The sequence below is a fragment of the Nomia melanderi genome, chromosome 2 (assembly GCF_051020985.1).
Source record: "Nomia melanderi isolate GNS246 chromosome 2, iyNomMela1, whole genome shotgun sequence".
Lineage (NCBI taxonomy): Eukaryota > Metazoa > Arthropoda > Insecta > Hymenoptera > Halictidae > Nomia > Nomia melanderi.
This window is the reverse complement of record NC_135000.1, coordinates 25,867,473-25,888,438: the sequence shown is the minus strand read 5'-3', so window position 1 is coordinate 25,888,438 and position 20,966 is coordinate 25,867,473. Positions and strand designations below refer to the sequence as shown.

General features: G+C 31.3%; 6 protein-coding genes across 14 annotated transcripts; 4 read left to right on the top strand and 2 right to left on the bottom strand.

Moving 5' to 3' along the window:
* Positions 1–222: 222 nt before the first annotated feature.
* On the bottom strand, positions 223–3,480 carry Acat1 (Acetyl-CoA acetyltransferase 1). 4 transcript variants are annotated; one of them, XM_031991040.2, is made up of 9 exons: positions 3,109–3,428; positions 2,773–2,919; positions 2,595–2,709; positions 2,320–2,513; positions 1,941–2,231; positions 1,648–1,836; positions 1,412–1,569; positions 1,231–1,347; positions 244–855 (listed from the first exon to the last, which is right to left on the bottom strand). In XM_031991040.2, exons 1-9 carry the CDS (start codon positions 3,133–3,135, stop codon positions 567–569), a joined length of 1,527 nt encoding a protein of 508 aa, XP_031846900.2. In that variant the 5' UTR covers positions 3,136–3,428; the 3' UTR covers positions 244–566. The 4 variants fall into 4 exon arrangements, with proteins under 4 accessions (XP_076230536.1, XP_031846898.2, XP_031846900.2 ...); XM_031991038.2 differs by having other exon boundaries at positions 240–855; positions 2,320–2,709; positions 3,109–3,480; XM_031991041.2 differs by lacking the exon at positions 244–855 and having other exon boundaries at positions 923–1,347.
* A 64-nt stretch (positions 3,481–3,544) lies between these two features.
* On the top strand, positions 3,545–5,708 carry Diap2 (Death-associated inhibitor of apoptosis 2). The gene is made up of 7 exons (XM_076374429.1): positions 3,545–3,848; positions 3,925–4,042; positions 4,116–4,277; positions 4,357–4,535; positions 4,601–4,721; positions 4,938–5,135; positions 5,248–5,708. Exons 1-7 carry the CDS (start codon positions 3,735–3,737, stop codon positions 5,436–5,438), a joined length of 1,083 nt encoding a protein of 360 aa, XP_076230544.1. The 5' UTR covers positions 3,545–3,734; the 3' UTR covers positions 5,439–5,708.
* A 144-nt stretch (positions 5,709–5,852) lies between these two features.
* Positions 5,853–11,504, top strand: LOC143176917 (baculoviral IAP repeat-containing protein 8). Of its 5 annotated transcripts, none has more exons than XM_076374424.1 (3): positions 5,853–6,019; positions 8,836–9,736; positions 9,815–11,504. In XM_076374424.1, exons 2-3 carry the CDS (start codon positions 8,894–8,896, stop codon positions 10,193–10,195), a joined length of 1,224 nt encoding a protein of 407 aa, XP_076230539.1. In that variant the 5' UTR covers positions 5,853–6,019; positions 8,836–8,893; the 3' UTR covers positions 10,196–11,504. The 5 variants fall into 5 exon arrangements, with proteins under 5 accessions (XP_076230539.1, XP_076230538.1, XP_076230541.1 ...); XM_076374423.1 differs by lacking the exon at positions 5,853–6,019 and adding an exon at positions 6,858–7,052; XM_076374426.1 differs by lacking the exon at positions 5,853–6,019 and adding an exon at positions 8,331–8,650.
* LOC116433203 (uncharacterized) lies at positions 7,048–7,915 on the bottom strand. The gene is made up of 2 exons (XM_076374430.1): positions 7,510–7,915; positions 7,048–7,438 (listed from the first exon to the last, which is right to left on the bottom strand). Exons 1-2 carry the CDS (start codon positions 7,697–7,699, stop codon positions 7,317–7,319), a joined length of 312 nt encoding a protein of 103 aa, XP_076230545.1. The 5' UTR covers positions 7,700–7,915; the 3' UTR covers positions 7,048–7,316.
* Positions 11,505–12,891: 1,387 nt separating the features above from the next.
* On the top strand, positions 12,892–18,152 carry LOC116433201 (uncharacterized). 2 transcript variants are annotated; one of them, XM_031991036.2, is made up of 13 exons: positions 12,892–13,589; positions 13,674–14,003; positions 14,356–15,046; positions 15,131–15,282; positions 15,357–15,502; positions 15,580–15,688; positions 15,767–15,924; positions 15,989–16,099; positions 16,181–16,294; positions 16,879–16,989; positions 17,166–17,394; positions 17,467–17,582; positions 17,662–18,152. In XM_031991036.2, exons 1-13 carry the CDS (start codon positions 13,268–13,270, stop codon positions 17,800–17,802), a joined length of 2,730 nt encoding a protein of 909 aa, XP_031846896.1. In that variant the 5' UTR covers positions 12,892–13,267; the 3' UTR covers positions 17,803–18,152. The 2 variants fall into 2 exon arrangements, with proteins under 2 accessions (XP_031846896.1, XP_031846897.1); XM_031991037.2 differs by lacking the exon at positions 16,879–16,989 and having other exon boundaries at positions 12,895–13,589; positions 17,662–18,151.
* Positions 18,153–18,481: 329 nt separating this feature from the next.
* Positions 18,482–20,916, top strand: por (Protein-serine O-palmitoleoyltransferase por). Its single transcript, XM_031990938.2, has 7 exons — positions 18,482–18,698; positions 18,806–19,104; positions 19,198–19,390; positions 19,472–19,688; positions 19,773–19,879; positions 19,963–20,165; positions 20,261–20,916. The coding sequence occupies exons 2-7, from the start codon at positions 18,879–18,881 to the stop codon at positions 20,701–20,703; spliced, it is 1,389 nt and encodes a 462-aa protein (XP_031846798.1). The 5' UTR covers positions 18,482–18,698; positions 18,806–18,878; the 3' UTR covers positions 20,704–20,916.
* The last annotated feature ends 50 nt before the right edge of the window (positions 20,917–20,966 follow it).

Here is a 20,966-nt window from a genome sequence, read left to right as displayed (position 1 = left end):
GCTTGCCGCCCGCTTGCGTACCCATTGGGAAGAGAGTATGCATAGATTCAACGGCAAAGAGAAAGGGAATCAAGGGGCAGAGGTAGTAGGTAGTAAGAGGGTTAAAAAGAATAGTTAACTGGAAGAGAGAACAACTATGGGCGAAAGCAGGCGCGCGAACTGTGTCTGTTCTACAAATTATAATGTTGAATCTAATAAAATCGTAGGATTCTTTTGTTCTTGTTATTATCGTTATAATTGATACATTGTGTCACTATTGTTCGCCAACTAAAATACATTTCTTCGTGATCCATTTAATGGATATATAAATGTTTCATTTATTTCTATTCGCTTAATGAGAAACGGTAAAAAATAATGAGTTCCATACTGTTAGTTGTCACGCTGCGTACGATATGATCATTTTAATGGGAAATAAATTACTGAATTAATTAACGCCATTGAGAATAAAAAATAAATTTCATAAACATATATATGCATGTATACTGTACGCGTACGATCATTACTGGCGCGCTGAATTTGTTTCAAGTGTAACCAGATTTCGATTGTTTAGATTCAGTAATTTATATTTATTCGTTAACGCTATTAATTTGCGACGTTAAGTCTTTCAATCTTCTTTCTAAAAGTTCTGAGTTTAAACGGTGTTTGCAAAGAAATTGACCCTCCAAGAACAGAACTGGAATTTCATACTTGTAGAGTTTAAGAAATCGTTCGTTTCCTGGCATTGTAATATCAACTTCTTGCAAATGATATCGACCAGAATAATTTGTTCGCAATTCGTCTTTTAAAACGTCGCAAAGTGGACACGGCTTTTTCGTGTACAATGTTAATAAGGGTGGAGAAGATATTGGATGACACCTATAGAATGAAAGAGAAAATCTTTATTCTATTAAAGAAGTTTCCATGTTTTTATTTATATGATTTATTTTGTATAAACAGGTAGTATAAAAATATTGTTTGTAAATATAATGGAAAGTAAAATTATATATCTTTTTATGTAAGAAAAAACATCTTGTTCATAATTATACTTTTACGTAAAAATATTTCGTAATAGGTACATAATAATATAAACATTGATCTATATATCACAGTCAATATGATACTTGATCTTTTTCAAAATGCATAATCATGAGTATGTTATTAGTTTAAATCTCTTATGGTACTGTTACACAAAGCACAACTTTGTCCCTTATGTAACTAGTGTAAACAGAGTTCATTGTATTACAAACTTACAGTTTTTTTATTAATATTGAAGAGGCACCACCGCCTCCATTACAAATTGATGCAACACCCTTTTGTCCAGCCTTTAAAGCATGTACTAAATGCCCCACGATACGAGCTCCGGACATGCTACAAATTTTTAAATATGCAAATTTTATGTTATTTGCGCTGAGAAAAAAAATTAAATACATACCCAATAGGATGACCAAGAGATACAGCGCCACCGTGAATGTTTACTTTATTGGGATCAAGATCAAGTAATTTTTGATTAGCAATTGCAACAGCACTGAATGCTTCATTAATTTCCCAAAGTGCTATGTCATCTTTACTGACACCCGCGTTTTCTAATAACTAAACATGAATATAGATGTGATTATTAAAAATTCGTAAATTTTCGTTCGACAATTATGTACACTTTAAGAAATTTACTTTGGAGATTGAAAATGTTGGTGCAATAGGAAAATCAATAGGATCAGTTGCAGCATCCTGGAATGCAACAACTTGTGCTAAAGGTTTGAGATTCATCTTTTGAGCGACCTCGGTAGTAGTTAATACTAATGCAGCTGCACCGTCATTAAGAGTTGATGCATTTCCTGCGGTTACGGTACCGTTGTCTTTCTATAGTAAATAAATAAATATTACTCTAAGGAAGTTAATTAAGTTATAAATAATAATTTAACTTCAATGAGTTGAAATAATTACTGTTTGATTTTAAATTATACCTGGAAAACTGTATTTAATTTTGAAAACTTAGTAAAATCAGCCTTTTTGTACTCCTCATCTTCTGAAAATATAATATCAGGTTTGCCTTTTCTTTGTGGTACATTAACTGGAGTAATTTCGTCCAAAAATATTTTATTTGCATATGCTGCTGCACTGCGTTTATAACTGCTGATGGCATATTCATCTTGTTCTTCACGAGTAATATTTAATTTCTTAGCAGTATTTTCTGCACAATTGCCCATATGAAATTTATTGTAAACATCGGTTAAAGCATCAAGTACGATACCATCCTGTTGAAATATAATAAAAAAAAACTACTACTAAAAGTATTGATGAGAGAAATAAATGATTAAATACATTTTAAAATGCTTGTCACACTTCAAGTTTCATGCCACCATATTTAGTTTCTCCTCTTGCAAGATAAAATGGTACATTGGACATTGATTCCATACCACCAGCAAGAATAATGTCTTGATGTCCACATTGTAATGACTGAGAAGCAAGCATAATACTTTTCATACCACTTGCACAAACTTTATTAACTGTTGTGCATATTGTAGTTTTAGGAAGACCTGTTATATTGATATTGACATTATATACATTAATAATAATAAGAAAGCAAAATGAATAAAAATTTATTTTAAAATTAAAACCTGCAAATAATGCAGCTTGCCTGGCCGGTGCTTGACCTATAGATGCTTGACAAACATTTCCCATATATACTTCTGTTACTTGTTCTTTAGAAAGTCCAGCACGTTCAATTGCTGTCTAATAGATTTTTAATTAGTATTTAATTAATATTCATATATTAAAATATCAATTAATATTTACTTGTATAGCAATAGCTCCAAGTTGCGGTGCACTTATATTTGACAGACTTCCCCGAAATGATCCCATAGGTGTTCTAACTGCACTAACTATAACTACATCATTTAATTTTATTTTAGATGTATAAGATCGTAAATAGATCAGTTGAATCTGAAAAAGACATTTATGTACAACAATGATTCGATAAAATAACCTCTCAGATCTTGATAAATCAAGCTGAAAGATTAATATAACTATACTCATTTATGCTCAATTTTAAATTTCAAACTTCGTAACGAATATCGATTATTTAATAGTTAATTCAATTATTGGTAAACAGTTGAATGCTTATTGACTTACTTTCTTTATGTTCTTTAATATTGCCATTGTACAAAGGAGTTTAATTACACTGGTTGTAATTATTACTTAAAAATAATGTACGAAAACGGATCAAAATAAAATGAATTTATTGATTTAGTTTTCCATTTAATTATCACACATTGGTTCCAACTCATCACAATAACAAAACCGTTACACCTAACTTTAAAACCATGGTTCTTTTGTATTTGTCAGATCTAATAAAATACCTTGTATTAATATCGTATATTTCATTTTTAAAAATTGACGTTGCTTCCATTTTTTACGTTAATAGCTTCTTCAACTTGATTCGTTGTTAATATTCTTATAAAATACGAAATATTGCTAAAAAATTTGAAAATGTGAGCACCCTGTAAAAAGACATTCCTGACATGTTGCGCACGCACAATATAACACATCGAAGTATAAATAAAATAAGTACATGTAACTTTTGCTTTTATTTTTGTCAACAAATGCGTAGTGCTTACGAATAAATAATATCTCGATCTGTCCAACTGTGACAGTAAAACACAATCGTGTGTTAGATAAAAAATATAAAAATGTTATATATTTTAAGCATGTAGAATATTGTTATCATCAAAGTTAATAGTAATTATCAAAATTTTAAAATGAATATTGAAAAAAATAGATTACAAACATTTAGCGATTGGCCGGCAAATGCTCCTATTGATGCTACACAATTAGCAAAAGCAGGATTTTACTATACTGGACATGAAGATGTGGTATTGAATGAAAAAACTTTAATTAACTATAACATACTAACATGTTTGGTACATGTATTATACGTTCATTTTTTAGGTAATATGTGCATATTGTAAGGGTGTTTTAAAGAAGTGGGAACGGGGTGATGATCCAAATGTAGCACATAGAATACATTTCCCGCAATGTGATTTTTATTTACACCAAAATGCAGATGGTATATATTCATTCGTTAAACATTTTTTTTTTATCTAGAACATTTGTTCCATTATAGTTTTTTTGCTTAACAGATGTAACAGCAAGTCTCACAGAATTAGGAATTCAAACACATGCAGGTCCAAAACAACCAGATCATGCAACATATGAAGGACGATTGAGCACTTTCTCTGGTTGGCCTGAAAAACTAAAACAGACACCAGAAATATTGGCCAGTGCAGGATTTTATTATACAGGTAAATATTATATTTAACATTAACATTTTAATACTTAATTTTAATATGTTTAAATAAAAAATAACGAAACTCATTATAGGATTGGGAGATCAAGTTAGATGTTTTCATTGCGATGGTGGCTTACGAGATTGGGAAGTAACAGATGATGTATGGACTGAACATGCAAGGTGGTTTCCTAAATGTGAATTTGTAAATCTCATAAGAGGTCAAAAATTTATTCAGCAATGCATTGCTAATAGACCACCATTAAATCCATCGGTAAATATATAGATACATGCATTTGAGACTTATAACAAATTTTTAATTGTATTCTGTTTCCACAGATTTTCGAAGGTGTACCTGAAGATGAAAGTGCAGATCTAAATGTAACATCCACTGTTTCACTTTGTGCTGCTTCTTCATCTACTCAAGGGATTACAAAAACAGAAGAAGCTGAAACTCTAAGTATAAATTTTAATTAACCAATAATACACGATACATTGTTTGAACACTCATTTTGTAGAGTGTTGATAAAAATATTTTACATTTATTGTTCGCTTTCAGCGATCATGTAAAAAAGCCATATCCAGCGTTAAGACATACAATGACAAGAAAATGACTACACAATAAACTCTACTGCAGTATATTAAATAATAATAGGTTTTATTGTCTGGCTTACAGATTGGGTTCCAGTTAGTACATTGATGCAAAGAAATGATAACGCAGAAGGGTGTAATGATAGTGAAATAACTAGTTCTCAACAAGACTTAACTGAAGATAAAAGTAAAGTAATTTCAGATAAAACGGAGAATTTAAAAACACCTGATAAACATGATAACAGTTTTCAAAAAGCAATTGACGTAAAATTAGAAGAAAATGGCAAGTGATAGCAATGAAACTTGAGTATTATTCAGCCATTCATGCAATGATATCTATCAATATTTTTTATACTTATTTCATATAAACAAGTAATAGTTGTTATATTTTTTAGCATCCTTAGAAGAAGAAAATAGGAGGTTAAAGGAAGCTCGTTTATGTAAAATTTGTATGGATCAAGAAGTGGCTATAGTATTTTTACCATGCGGTCACTTAGCAACTTGCGTATTCTGCGCTGCATCCCTTACATATTGTCAAATTTGTCGACAAGAAATTCTAGCTAATGTTCGTGCATTTTTATCGTAAACTGGACAGTAGTATACAGGATATTAATTAATAGATTATTATGATTATTTAAATTTTGTTATTTAATACGATGTAATGTATAATATAAGAATGTGCATATTTATTTTACAGCTATAACAATTCTTAAAAGAGAAACTAATTTATATATTTAAGAAATTTGATTAATTATACAGATGTTGTATATTGTATATTGTATGTTGTATGTTGTATGTTGTATGTTGTATGTTACATGTTATACCAAATATACTATTTAATTAAATCATCATTAAATATTAAAAATGTTGTAAATATATTGTATTTGTAAATGTATCATATTTAATGGATAAAAGAAAAATTTTCATCCAATGCTTTCACAGTATAACAATAACCATTATCTATTGATAATATTTTTCCTTAAACGTGAATGATGTACGCAATTCGTAAAATTGATAAGATTGAATGTATTGTGTACTCAAAGATAAAGAAAACCATAAACCGTATTCTTAAGCTACAATATTGTGGCACATCATCAGTGCAATTATTGAAAGACTAGAGTTTACTTTAAAGATGCGGAGGTGTTGTTAAGTGTGTATTTCTTGAAAGTAAGTACAAGTTGAATAAATATAAATTATAAGAATTATTTCATTTGAAATTATAACTATTTCTTTGTATAAATACAATAAAATCATATTTCATATTACTATTTTACTATTTCATTTTTATTTAACGTTATGTCGTATAACAAATTTTACGCTATACAAGTAATTTCTACTATTAAATCAATTCTTTCTATGTAAAACAATATAATGATACTATATTCTTGTAACTGACTCATTGTTAAAACACTACATGACTTGGCAACCAGCAATCAAGATCCATTCTAAGAATTACATCTACTAAAGTGATTCGAATATAAATGCAGTCAAATTATGAAATCAAATAATTTAAATTTCTTCGTCATAAAAATATCCATTCGTATAAAATTTAACTACGTGCTGAACCTCACGTGTCGATGATTTAACATGTACGAATTGCTATTACATATTGTAAGACGTACAAGTAACGTGATTTTTATTATTCTACATCATATTTTCCTTTTCTCCTATTAAATTGAAACAATTCAATATCAAATCATATTGCAAATATACGTAAATACATAGTAGATATGTAAGTACTGTGTACATAAAGGTATTCAAAAAATCATTTAAGTGAATATAAGTATGCAAAATCTGAATACAAATACATAAAAGAAACGGTTTCATTGATTTCGTAATGTAATGTACGTATTTCTATATAAAAATTGAGAAAATATAAAAAGTTCTACGAAATTTACGCATCGAACTACAAACGTTGATGAAAACAGAGAGAAAGAGAGAGGAAATGAGAGTGGAAGGGCGGGAAAGAGAGAGAGCGCGATAGTCGTTGCCTGTAAAATGCCTTGATCCGATCGAACCCGAGTGGGGGCTCCACCTCAGGCTGGCTGTGACGAAGAAGCACAGCAAAGTAGAAGCCATTGCTGCTGGCTGTCATTTCTATCGTCATCAAAAATCAAGAAATAAAATAATACATTAAATATAATACATTTGTGAAAGTGCATGTGTATTCATCAGGAGTTTCCAGTTGTTCTTGAAATCGGTATGTTACGCCTATACATGTTTTACTGACTATACGTGTATAATTTTTCCCCTGTCGCTCTTTTCCTTTGGAAGAAAACGGATGGGAATTTATATTAGTTTTGAGAATAATATTGGGCGTAAAAACTATTATTGTCGAATCGGTCACCGATAATATATTTTATAGGAGTTTAAGGAACTGGAAATGACGTGGAAGTTGCACTGTTTAATCGGCTTTCGAATAAAATATAATTCAGATTTATAATGAATTAAAGAAAAAAAGTGATTACAATGGCAGGCTAAACTTTTCCCCGTTATACAAACAATTCACCAGCTCATACTTGTACTGGTTGTATCTAACTTCCGTTGTATGCTTGCCTTGTTGCTCCTCATCACGATGTTGCCAGACTTTCCGAGTTAAACAGATGTGAAAGTTCAGGGAAAAACTGATGATATTATTTCGTAATTTGTTTCTTTACCTTCGCGACTCGATTGATCCTGAAATTGTTTAATATACAAATGAATATTGAGCTTTTGAGCTTGCAGTTCATAGTGCGTTGTATCTTTGTACAAAGGCGGAGTTTCAGCCTGTAAAATGTAGAAAAGTCGTAGGTCGTAGGTGGTTATTCGAATGAAAACGTAATCATACAATCGTGCAGCGTACCACATACGTTTTTTTTTATGGAAACATCATCTGAACTATTTTTCGAAAAGCGTAATTTATTCGTGCTCCTCCTTATCGCGTAGTATCTCAGTAATTCCAGGATTCGCTAGTGTGATTAATTGGTAGCTTCATTTCACATGAACAGACCATTACAAAAGTGTGTGTTCCGGAAGGGGGAAGAAAGGAATTCACTGTAGATTTCCAGCGCAGAGCCGTAGCAAACCGGTTTAGTGCCCTGTGTAAACCGAATTTTTTCGATAGTATATCCGACATTCTTAATGAAACAGAAGTGCTTGAACATTGAACAGCATAATATAATTCGATTATTTACGCAGATAAATGTAGCGAATTTTTAATTGCATAATCTACAAATATTTCTATTCGATCTATTCAATAATGTTTCTAAATTGAACTATTCTATTATTTGTACATGTATTATAGAAATAATTGGAATATTCTTTTAAATATCTGAAATGGTTAATATAAAATTATAATATTAAGAAGTCATAAGCAGCTGCTACGCCCTTGTCGATACATTTCATTCCCATGAGCTCGCAGTGGTGTAATGCAACAAGAAAAGTTAAAATACGGGCCATACAAGCGGCAACGTTGCACAGAGTGGTAAACAGCGACTCTGTATTACAGTTGCCCTTGTGTGTGCGTCTCTATGTGTACCTCTGAGAACTAATCGTCTGAGAGAGACCAAGCCTGTTCTCAGAAGTTCTTGTTTGCGTGTGATATGTAGGTTGCGTTATTTCGACGTTACGAAGTTGTGTGAAAAGTCTACGATACTCCGTCATTCACGAATCATAACGGCATCGTGACCAGCCTAGCAACTCCCACTCACTAGTGTTCTCTCACTCTTGTCCTCTTATCTCTTTCTCGCGCGTAGGATTAATTTTCCATAAATGTGCAGCATAAACGTGCGTCCATCGACATTGCATTTTGTCGTATGTGTAGGTGCCATATGTCACGCAATTTCATCGTGCTGAATTTATTTTTAAATAAATAGGTGGTTTTTTGAATACCTTAGAAGTTATTATCATTGAAAGTCTAGTGATACAAATTGTAACTGTTATAAATAATATTTTTGAATTGCAATGGCAGTTCACTGATAGATTAAAAACAATATTTTTAATAGGTTTTGAAATAGTTGAGGAGAACTGTCCATAATATTACTGTAACTATACTTAAACAAGATGACTGGTATCCTTAAACATCATAGAGAGTTGGGAAGCGAATCAAATATTAAACCTTCGGCAAATACACAATTAACATCGCAGGCTCCTGTAGCACCTCATTTGTTAAGCGATGAAGTGGACAATATCGATTATCGTTTTGAATTAGCCAGACTACAGAGTTTTGAAAATTGGCCTGTGCGATATATTGAACCAGAGAAACTCGCAGCTGCTGGATTTTATTATACCGGAGAAGGTGATAAAGTAAGGTGTTTTGAATGTCATGTTGAAATTTGTCAATGGGTAGAGGGTGACAACCCTATGGTTGATCATCAACGTTGGTCGGGAAGATGCAGATTCATTCGTAAAATCAATTGTGGCAATGTCCCAATCGGAGTAGATCCTAGCACAGTTTTACCACCAAGACCAAGGAGTAGAGATGTATGTGGGCCTTATGGGATTGAATATAGACCTACTTCTGGTCCTGACAATCACAATTTATCATCGGAATTACAACTACCAAGTACAGCAAAACTAAGCTGTTTAGGTTTGGGAAGACCTAAAGGACCAGTGCATTCAGAATATGCCAGCCACGATGCTAGGTTACGTACATTTAAAGCATGGCCAAAGTTTATGCCTCAAACAAAAGAGCAGCTAGCAGATGCTGGATTTTATTACACTGGTAAAGGCGATCAAACCCTGTGTTATCATTGTGGAGGGGGTTTGAAAGATTGGGAACCAGAGGATGATCCCTGGGAACAACATGCAAAATGGTTCTCCAAATGTTATTATCTGTTGATGGTGAAAGGTCAAGAGTATGTTAATAAAGTAACAGGTCAACACATATCCCCACCATCTAAAGAGGTATGTATAAAAATTTCAAATTTTATGTACTCTATACAAGCACAGATCAAATTATATAATTATGTTCTTTTGTTTCAGGAAACAATGCAAATGAATCTACCGAGTTTCATTAAGAAAGTTCAACCTGTATCAACGGAAGCAGAAAAGAAAGGGGAAGTAGAAAGTAAACCCGGTCCAAGTTCTCAAGACATTGGTTCTGCGGACAGTGGAATTGAAAGTATCGGAACTAACACAGAATCCGAAAAAGGAAGCATAGAAGATTTATCAAATGCAAAGACGCAAAACAATAAACCCATAGATGATGCAAGGATGTGCAAAATTTGTTATAATGGAGAATTAGGAGTAGTATTTTTACCATGTGGACATATAGTTGCTTGTGTTAAATGTGCTCCTGGCATGACAACTTGTGCAGTATGCAGGGAGCCTGTTACTATGACCGTGCGAGCCTTCTTCTCATAGTATTCCATAGCTTGTGATAAAAAATGACTAATTAAACTAAATGAGAAATTCAACATATGATTTCTGTTATAGTATTTTACAATCGATCGTCTAGCGATAATCAATCGCAAACGATAAACAATCGCACACGAGAAACAATCGCACTCAATGACATGACTCTGTACAGTTCGCCTCTTTTGTACTGAGCCTCGATCTAAGGGCTAAGGGTGCAGGGGGCAATACGAGACGTCCATTTGCGGCGCTCTGCTCGATAGTTATGGCGGCTCAGTTTCGGCACGTTCTTGTTATTGCCCGAGTCGTGCAACACAGAATGCAAGCGAAACGAAATGCGACGAAGTAAGATATACGAACATTGGTGTCGGATTTCATTTCTGCGTTGCGGCGATTCTTTACGTTTACTGAATCGCAGACACACGAAGGCTCGGCTACTATGTTTTCTCGAAGGATAGAAGTGGAACGTGCGGCTGATTCCCATTGCCCCTCTGCTCTGTTAGCCCCTAGATCGAGGCTCAGCACAAAAGAGGCGAACTGTAGCATACCAGTCTGCGGGTACAAGCTAATTTTGTCTGAAACATAATAAGCTGTACCTGCAACTGAATGTTGCTATTTGCACATTCACAAATTTGTGTTGTCCATATCATTGGATTAATTAGAAAGGCAACAGAAAAAATGTGCTTGACACAAATAGTACAAATAGCAACAAATGCAGTCTAGTCATTAGTATTAAATAATGACGAAAATGTGTAGAGATTTACAACTATAAGTTATAGAAATCTAATGGAAGGAATATTCAATTTTAATTTTATTGCAATACTAATAAAATTAACGTCCACTTCGTTCGTTACCCTAGTTTAGTTTCGTCCGATATTGCCGGCTACTATTTTGATTTTATACATTTTGCTACAAGGAATGTGTGGATACTTTGTAATAGAATGTTTTTTTTCAGAATAATTAAGGAAAAGTAATTGCGAACATGCGAATCACAGACTACATACAAATACATAATTATTCGACTTAACTAATCTAGGGTGTTGTAATGTTTATATATTCCACAAAATGGAAAAGTTTAGCGCTTTTATAAGTTAAGAAAATTGGTGATATTACAAAACTGATATGTACATTATGTATACAATGTGATTACAAAACAGGGAAAAGTTATTCGTTTTAATAGATAACAAATTAACAGAAACAATAGATATTTACATTCAATTAGTGAATAATGCTGGAATTTTTCTACCTACTTGCTTTCGGCTATGATTAGCATTATTGTATATTACATAAATGAAAAATGGAATGCATTGACAATTAATTTCCGTCTTTGAAATTTTACTTACACAAAACAGACTGTCCTAAATTAAACGTAGCACAAGTATTTCCTATATTAACATTATTTCACAAGTTTCAAATGAAACAATAAGTTTAAGTTTTTCGTTAGATAATTTGAATAAGAAATATATATATATATATATATGTATATGTATATGTATATATATATGTATATTTCGGCCTTTATTTTGGCCTCGTCAGCGTAGAAATGAACTTTAGCTTACAAATGTTTACATATTCATCCTTCTATTCATCATTCACTTCTTAATTTTATATCTAACTACTTTGTCCCATTTACATCAATGTTCTACCTACTTATGTATCCTTATATAAGCATTCACGCATTTGTATAACTTAACTTAGTTATTCAGCCTCTTTTTTTCATTTTATTTTCCAATTGTTTTAATCATTTTACTTTCTCACAGTATCTGCCTTCCCCTATCCTTACCATTGTCCTTTGATTAAGAAATATTTGGAATCAATTGAAATTCCTAATTTTCTATTTAATTAATTTAACTGGCAAGTCTGTGTAGGTATAAGAAAATTCACATTCAATATGTATTGTGACTGATAGATATTTATCACATATAACATACAATGTAAGAATTATTTGTTGTAGGGTTAAAGGGTTTAGAAGTTAATAAAGTAGGATGTAGTTCATTACAATTTTGCCTTTCCGCTAGTTACTGTATTTGTAAATGACTCGAACATTGCGTTAATTTGTCTGTTGAAAGTGTCCAAATCGTAAAAGCAGAATATAAAGTTCAAGAGAATCATATATTCCTTATGTAATGAATTTTCAATTATAACCGTTGCATTTATTTCTACATAGCGAAATTACTGTTTTAACCTCTAATAGAAATAAACGTTTTGTGGAATAAACAAAGGACCCAAATATTGTTTTCAAAAATAGATAATTGTTTCTTCATTTAAGATTATAACTGCGGTCAACCTGCCAATGTACTACGGCTTCATCAATTCTTATGATTTTTAAATATGTTTTTGGGGACATGGTTTTGAAGAACTTTTTCCTATATATATATGTTGCTTACTCAGCTATCGATTCGTGATCTTTCTAATTTTCTGTTGTTAATGATAAAAGAATTTTTTTCAGTTAAAACATCTCCATCTCACCGAAGTATAATCTTTCTGGTAATTTATAAAACTATATAATTAATAAAAATAATTTCATGTATAAATGTATAAATTATTAGGTGGTATGACGATTTACTGGATAAATCCATGTATAAAAAGATTTATTTTCACGAATCAATGGAAATTATTTTTTATTATACTATATTCGGTAAATGTTATTCCCATCGTTCAAATATTCCCGCCGCATGCATCTGTTCCCAAGTTGTGTAAAACACTCATAGCAGAAATGAAGTATATAGCTAATTCGATTCCTATTAATAAGCTTAATATTTTATATTATCGTTAACATCGAATGCGACAACGAAATGGTACGGGGGTTCCGAGACCCCCGTAGTCCTAGATAAAAATTCTCATAAACTGCAACGTCTGTGAGGATGTTGTATTCCCAGCCTCTATTAAAAGAGATGTCGCTAATGTCAAATGCGACATCACAATGGCGAATCTTGATGATGTTAATGGCGACTGCTAATCCAATACGATGGTACAATAACACAATCGAATGCAAATAGTGTAAACATTTTTACATCAACAAAGATCTTAATCTAACTTTAGTGATTTTTAATGACTTATTGAGATAAATGAACGTCAATAATGGGAGATTTATTCGATATTGCAAATTTAATCACCGCTGTCGGTGTTGACAGAATTAAAATTAAGCCGGAACCTGGACTCCCAGAAAAATCATCAAATGAAATACTGACAGAATTATTTAGTACATTTGATGCTGAAGAAGTGGCATCACCAGAGAATACTGATCAACAAGTTCCAAATGCTAACATCAAAGTTGAAAAATCTAAGAAATCCCAGGTTAAGAAGAAAAAAACAAAGAAGAAACACAAGCATAAGGATAAAAAGCACAAGAAAAAATCAAAATATAATTCTTCTGAAAGCAATAGTGATCCAGAAAATAATAGTAAGATATCCATTGATTACTAAGTATATCTAAATATAGCTTTTGTTGAGTAGTTAAATACTTTTATATTTCTCTATTGAATAGGTATCAAAAAGAAAAAAAAGCACAAAAAGAAGACAAAACGTAAACATGAAAATAATTCAAGTAAATCATCGGACTCAGATGAGCCCAAAAGTAAAATATCGAGGCTTAATAGTTCCTGTGACAACATAAAAGAAAAGAGTAATAACAAAGACAATGGGTTAGAGAAAAAGGATGTGGTCACAGCCACAAATTTTGAAGACAAATTAACAATTAAAAAAGAACCAGGATTAGAAAGTACTTCTTTAAACAGCCCTGAAAGTCCTCAACTTCCACCAATTTCAAAAAAACTTCAGGAAGAAGTTGAGGAACCGCTAATACCAAAAATTTTTGGTTTGTATATTATATAGGATGTATCTAATAGCTGGAACAGTTGTGTATTGATGCAGTTGCAATGGACAATTGCATTTTTTTCCAGAAAAAAAAACTATATTTTTTTCTTTTATATAAATCATTTTTTTTGTAGTGAATTTCACTGCTAGTATGCTAAATTTTTTTTATGTAAACTGATAGAGCTACCTAAAAAATTGGTATTGTAGTATGATAGAGCTTGTCAAATAATGCAAATATAGCCTGTCCTAGTTAATAGATACACTTTGTACATATAAATTTTATATTAAATGTAGTAATTATGAAAAAAACATTAATAAATATTAATCTTGTATCATTTCTTTCCCATGTATAGAGAAGTCAAAGCAAGCAACACAAGGAAGAATATTGATTAAAGATTTAAAGAATAGTGCAGTTTATAATGATACAGTGAAGGAGATAGAAAATAAGGTAAAGGAAAAAGCAGCTCGAATGGAAGATGGTGAACTATCTGATAGTAGCACAGACAATAGAACTCCAACATTGAGTCCTAGTCCAGTACGAAGTAATTCTATGAGATCACCAACATTAAGTCCAAATTTAGAAAAAATAGAAGATAGATTGTTAAGTTCTGTGAAAGGAGGAATAACTGCAAGAAATGATTTGAGATTAATTTTACGAGAAAAAGAAAAGAAAAGACTTGAACATATGGATAAAAGATCAGATGATATAGAAAAATCAAAGTTGTACATGGATAACGAATACAAAGAGAAGGAATGTAATTATAATCACAAAACCACAGCAATTAAAGATAGTAAACGTGGCCATAATTGTTACTCGCATGAAAAAAGACGTTCCGAGTCTCGAACTCGCTCTAGTTCTCACAGGAGTAGGAGTAGAGGCAGAGATAAACGAAGAGATAGAAGTAAAGACAAACATGCCAAGAGTCGGAGTAATGATAGACGGGAATCTATTAAAAGCAGAGAAAAGAGAAGGCACAGAAGCCGTAGTGATGAAAGAAATAGAGATAAATATTCACGCGGCAGAAGTAGGAGCAGAGAAAGGAAGTTAGTATTATTTCTTTATTAGTATGTAAAATTGTATTATATCAATAATGTGTACACACTCTCATATACTTGTACACTTTTAAGAGAGAGGATAGAAATTGATAAGAAGAAACTATTAGAAATTGCAAGAAGGAATGCAATAAACATGATTAAACAAGGAACATTACCATTGGCACAACAGGATAAGGCTATTGCTGCAATACAAGCTGGTGGAAAAACAGTTGATGAACTCACAGGTATTATTATAAATAATATAGGCTTATTATAAATGTAATAATAGAGCTTTTAAAACTTATTTTTTTTGTTTTAGATTTTTGTAAATCATTATCGAAATCAGAAGCATTAGGCGAACTTTCTAGTATCTCGTCAGAAGAGGATGGAAGCGATACCGAAAAAGGTTTTCACCATCCTTTTCTGCTTAAAGGACGTCCTAATTCTATCATTATGAATATTCGGGTAGATGTCAAACATTTCATACATTTTTCCTTACTATTTCAGAGCACATTTCTTCATTCATAAACATTGTATTTCAGGATGCCAAGCAGTTACCAACTAAAACATTCCAAGAGAAAACAGTAGAGTCATCGAATCAACTGCGCTTACAGTTTCCTGTATCAAGTGGACAACATCATAGAAAAACTGGTAAAACCTTTATCATAGTTTAAGTATTGCCGATCTTGATGGAGTACATCATTTTACATAGTTTCTTACATTCCATAGAAAGTGAATGGGTACCAATAACTCCCAAAAAACCGCCAGAGCCAAAGAAGCAATTTATACCGGCTTCCACACCAAGTAAACCTCCTGCTGTGATGCCCATACCAACACCAGTACACCCAGTGCAGTCAACTGTTTTTTCTCAACCCATTCCCACAGAGGTATAAAGCAGAAATTAAATATTTAAGAAATACATTTATATTGAAACTTATATTACATTTACAGCCAATAGATATTGGTTCAATAGTATCTCAAAGATTAGCAGCAATGAGAAAATTAAGAGAAAATCCAAATGATATATGTGCTCAAAATGAAATGTATCGTGCACAAAATGAGGTAATGTATTGTATGATAAATAAAATAAGTTACAGTATATATGTGTACTAGGTTATATACGTTTTCTCCGTGATATTATAGATGAGATCATGGGCTGAAAGTAAACAGATGCCAGGTCAATTTACAGGCAGTACAGGAGCCAAAGTGCTCTCCCCTGCAGAACTTACGTCAGGTTATCAAGCCTGGGCTCGTAAGGTAACAGCATTATTCGCAGTTTAATTATATCTTTGATTGTTCGTCACTCTATATTTATTTTATCACTGAAACTTCTGTCAGTTTTAATTCTTATAAGATATTTACATGTCAGATCACAAAATTATATCTGAAATGTAAATATGTATATATATATATATATATTATTATATATATTAACACACTTGTTTAGTATACATCACAGTTTTCGTTTTCTATTTTTTTCTTTAACAATACGTTGACTGATATTGATATGCCTGTAACAAGTTTTCAGGTACAGTCTCCATTAAGATCAATTCTGTATTGATCTGATAGAAACTGTAATGTAGGCACAGACTATTTCTTAGATAGAGGTAGATTCTGTGCCTGCATGGACACAGGAGCACCGTTATTTGAAACATCTTTTCAACTATATAATCACATTTGATGATAAATATGATAAACTTTATAAACGACAAATGTAAAGTACATTGTTGGTAACAGTCATTATACACAATATAATGTGCTCTTGTGAGATTATTGCTAATTATCATCAGCTTCCTATCATAGGACTTCATCGGGTGTTTCTGTATCTTTCTGTCATAAAGCTGGGATATTTAGCATTAGTCTGCATCCACCTGAGGGTTTGTTACAGGCACGTAGCTACATCAGAGAAGAAACAACTTCAGCGGCGTGATGACAAATTTATAATTTATTTGGTAAGTATCCTCACCCAGATAGTATTAGAGTTTTATACAATCTGTTACTACATTGTAATATCATGATTGGGCAAAGATTATTTTACTACTTTTTGTTACATACTATTGTCATTTTTAAATATTGATTTCATTGATACTGCAACATTCATTATGTCCTAATCTAAAAAACTATTTAGGATCAATTAGTATCGGCACAACCTGTTTCGGGTGGGATGGGTATGGCTTTACTGCAGAAGATGGGTTGGCGGCCAGGGGAGGGTTTGGGAAAAAATAAAGAAGGCACTCTTGAGCCATTGCAGCTTGAAGTAAAACTGGATAAAAGAGGACTTGTTTCTGAACAAGACATTGGACAAAAAATAGGAAAAACTGCTAAACCATTAGTACCTGCAATCAAAACATTGGAAGGTATATTGTAGTTAAATTTCCTTAACACTATAACCCATATAGGCATGATATATATGAAGTATTATATTATAGGGAAACATCCAGTATCACTTTTAGGTGAATACTGTTCAAAACGAAAACTTGGCGCTCCAGTGTATGAACTATGTTTCGAATGTGGACCAGATCATAGAAAGAACTTTCTTTTTAAAGTATGTTAATACTTTATAATATGTACTGCTTCATATAATACTTATGTACACACTATTTACATTTAATATTGTGTTCTAGGTTAAAGTAAATGGAATTGAATATAAACCAAGCGTAGCAAGTCCTAATAAAAAACAGGCAAAAGCAGAAGCAGCACAAATATGTTTACAAACATTAGGATTATTACCAGAACCGAATCCTGTATCTGCTTCAGAAACTTGAAGTTATCATTGTAATATCATTATTATATTGGTTGCTTATATGTATTGACATATGTGATTCCATACTTAATTTACACTTTCAATACCTTCATTTCTATACATATTGAGTATGTATATGAATTTTTAAACTGCAAGTGTTACTTTTAACTGAACTTTTAAGAAGTGATTTCTCTAAGAGTAGAACTGCATTGTCCAACAATGTGTACCTATGTATAAGGTTTGTAAACTTAAAGACATAATCAATCCATTTTAATGTTACTATGTATATAAATAATTTGTATGTTTAATATTACAATGCATTTAATTCTCACTTGTAAAATAAAAATATATGCATATAGTGTAAATAAAACTAAATTATAGCAGTCTTGTTTTAAACATTTCTTCCCTGTATAAGTGTTGTAGTATTTGTATACCTTTGTAAAAGCTATTATGGTAAAAATAAATGTATAATGTATTTGCCAGGAAAAATTCATCAATTGAAGAAATCTGATTAATCATTTAAATGTGTAAGATTATTTTTTTTGTTTTGATTGCAGGAATTATTAATTACTTTTTCAGTCTCATGAAGTCAATAATTCTTACAAGCATAGTCTATTTTTATAAGTTGTAAATTTGTATAAAAAATATGAAGATAAATTGGTGAACAAAATATAGAATTACTTATTGATAGTAGTATATAGTACTTTGCTCCCAAATTTACGTTTAAGTAGGGCTAAAGAAATAAAGATTTATAACTTTTAAAGATTTTGTTTAATTGAAAATGAGATAACAAATTGATAAAACTTTCATTAGGGTTTATGTTTTATTTCATTTGATATGTTCATATAAGGTACCACTTACATTATATACGCAAAACCTCCATGGTATATTTATTTGGTTAGGGTATTTTCAAAATAGGTATACAAAACTATAATATAAATATTAGTTTCATCTAATTTTTTGCTACGTTTATGTACAATTTTGTACAAACAACATTATAAGTTTCATTATTACGATGATTATAGAAAAAAATTTGCCGCAAGCGACAACATTCGAATACCATGCTGTTGACAGGCCGGCTATTTAATTTGTACTATAATGGACGATATAGAAGCACCAATTTTTTACGACGATGAGGGGGATTTTGTTGGACATAAATACTTCCAAGACTCAGATTATGAATACGAGTATGAGGAAAATACTGAAAGAGGAACATTGTTGGAACTGTATCAATATTGTCTCAACCCTACTGTTTATGATACAGCTTTGTATATACTACCGCTTCTTATTTCCATGATTTTATTTCGATTATGCGCTCGTTCTCGTAAGACATAATTTTTTATATAGCATGGAAGCGTTTAAATGAAGTAGAAAATGGAATAATTTTTATTATTAATACCTTCCTTTAATATTGCAGAATTTGTATCACATAAAATTTTTCATACATTGTCAGTGTTGATTGGCATATACAATATTCATCACTATGTAACAGAATGTCTATATACATTATTGATACTTTGTATATTTTCATATATTACTTTACATCTACCCAAAAAATATTGTAAAAGTTTAGGAATATTTTTACCATCTCTTCTTATTATTGTATATTGGTAAGTTAGTAAAGTGTAAGTAGAAAAAAAATGTTCTCTTCAAAGTTTAAATATTGTACAGTTTTTGTTTTTGATTTTCAGTGAATTTTCTATGTCTCCATTAGTTTGGCATAAAATACGTAGCGTGGTAATGATTATGGCAATGAAAACCATTAGTGTGGCCGTAGACAAAGTTGATTCAAATGATTTACCCGATATTTATAGTTACATGGGATATACTTTCTGTGGTGTCACATGTGTTTTTGGTCCATGGATATCATTCAAAGATTATATATCAGTGCGATATATAAATAATCAGGTATGAAATACTTCTCTTAATCATACCGATTGTTCTTTCATAAATGTATAAATGAAAATGAATAGTAATAATTTTAAATCATAGGATAAATGGTGGATACTGTATGCTGCTCAATTTATGGTTTTATCATTTTTGTTTTTAACTATGTCAAATTGCTGGACACAATGGATAATAATGGACAATTCTTGGAAGTAAGTAAATACTGCTGTAAAGGTAAATCTGTATTTTATAGTAAGATTGGTACTAAATTTATTATTATAATTATTTATTTCAGATGGTTATTGGCCTACAGAGATGCATTGTCTTTCAGAACATCTCATTACTTTATTTCATATATTGCATCTACTGCATTATTAATAGGTGGATTTCCATGTGCCCTGACTACCTTGGTAAAACCATTAAAAGTAGAATTTCCACGATCACTAGTACAAGTAGTTATTTGTTGGAATATACCTATGCATTTCTGGTTGAAGACATGTATGTAAATACATGTGATGCTATTAAGGCACATTTATATCTTCGTCAGTAAAATTTAGGATATTATATAATAAATTGTTGATATAAATTTTTAGATATATTCCGTCCCAGTATTAAGTACTTAGGAAAATTTGGAGCTGTAACCATGACATACTTAATAAGTGCTCTTCTACATGGATTAAATTTTCAATTGGCAGCAGTTTTACTTAGTCTTGGATTTTATACATATGTAGAGTTCCAGCTTAGATCTATGCTAGCAAATATTTTTGATGCATGTATTGCATCCAAACAATGTACTAAGGGTAAATGTACACATACATGTAATACTCAAAATTCTTGGTGGGTCCTTTTAACAAATATGATGTTTTCTGGGCTATCAGTTTTTCATTTAGCTTATTTAGGTCTTATGTTTGATACATCTGAATTACAAGAGACAGGGTACAGTTACATTCACACTATTGAAAAATGGTCACAACTTGGATTTGCTAGCCATTGGGTCATGTTTGCTACATATCTTATATACTTTTTAATTAGATAATATTAGATCAGTATTTTAAACTTCTTTATCTTTAAACTATTTCCTGACGGCTAATAATGCTAAATGAACAATTTACTAGAAGTATTTTAAATTATTTAAACAAAACTTTAATATAGACTTCCAATTTTACATTACTGTACAAATATTTAAGAATTTTGATAAGTTTTTATAATATATTTGCTATGAAAATAAAGACAGAAGAAAAACAGAAATATTATGTATTATGCTATTATTAAACAATTTTAAGCAAGAAAAACAATGCA

Excerpts from the sequence above, each read along its gene's own strand:
- Acat1 (XM_031991038.2), bottom strand. The coding sequence starts at position 3,135 with ATGGCAATATTAAAGAACATAAAGAAA. Across the intron at positions 1,837-1,940 it reads AATTAAATACAGTTTTCCAG|AAAGACAACGGTACCGTAAC; the intron begins GTATAATTTAAA and ends TATTTACTATAG. Across the intron at positions 1,348-1,411 it reads TCTCTTGGTCATCCTATTGG|CATGTCCGGAGCTCGTATCG; the intron begins GTATGTATTTAA and ends AAAAATTTGTAG.
- Diap2 (XM_076374429.1), top strand. The coding sequence starts at position 3,735 with ATGAATATTGAAAAAAATAGATTACAAACATTTAGCGATTGGCCGGCA. Across the intron at positions 4,536-4,600 it reads GACCACCATTAAATCCATCG|ATTTTCGAAGGTGTACCTGA; the intron begins GTAAATATATAG and ends CTGTTTCCACAG. Across the intron at positions 4,722-4,937 it reads AGAAGAAGCTGAAACTCTAA|ATTGGGTTCCAGTTAGTACA; the intron begins GTATAAATTTTA and ends TCTGGCTTACAG.
- LOC116433203 (XM_076374430.1), bottom strand. The coding sequence starts at position 7,699 with ATGTGGTACGCTGCACGATTGTATGATTACGTTTTCATTCGAATAACC. Across the intron at positions 7,439-7,509 it reads GGATCAATCGAGTCGCGAAG|TCTGGCAACATCGTGATGAG; the intron begins GTAAAGAAACAA and ends TAACTCGGAAAG.
- LOC116433201 (XM_031991036.2), top strand. The coding sequence starts at position 13,268 with ATGGGAGATTTATTCGATATTGCAAATTTAATCACCGCTGTCGGTGTT. Across the intron at positions 15,283-15,356 it reads AACAGTTGATGAACTCACAG|ATTTTTGTAAATCATTATCG; the intron begins GTATTATTATAA and ends TTTTTGTTTTAG. Across the intron at positions 15,925-15,988 it reads CTCAACCCATTCCCACAGAG|CCAATAGATATTGGTTCAAT; the intron begins GTATAAAGCAGA and ends TTACATTTACAG.
- por (XM_031990938.2), top strand. The coding sequence starts at position 18,879 with ATGGACGATATAGAAGCACCAATTTTTTACGACGATGAGGGGGATTTT. Across the intron at positions 19,391-19,471 it reads CTTCTTATTATTGTATATTG|TGAATTTTCTATGTCTCCAT; the intron begins GTAAGTTAGTAA and ends TTTGATTTTCAG. Across the intron at positions 19,880-19,962 it reads ATAATGGACAATTCTTGGAA|ATGGTTATTGGCCTACAGAG; the intron begins GTAAGTAAATAC and ends TATTTATTTCAG.
- LOC143176917 (XM_076374424.1), top strand. The coding sequence starts at position 8,894 with ATGACTGGTATCCTTAAACATCATAGAGAGTTGGGAAGCGAATCAAAT. Across the intron at positions 9,737-9,814 it reads TATCCCCACCATCTAAAGAG|GAAACAATGCAAATGAATCT; the intron begins GTATGTATAAAA and ends CTTTTGTTTCAG.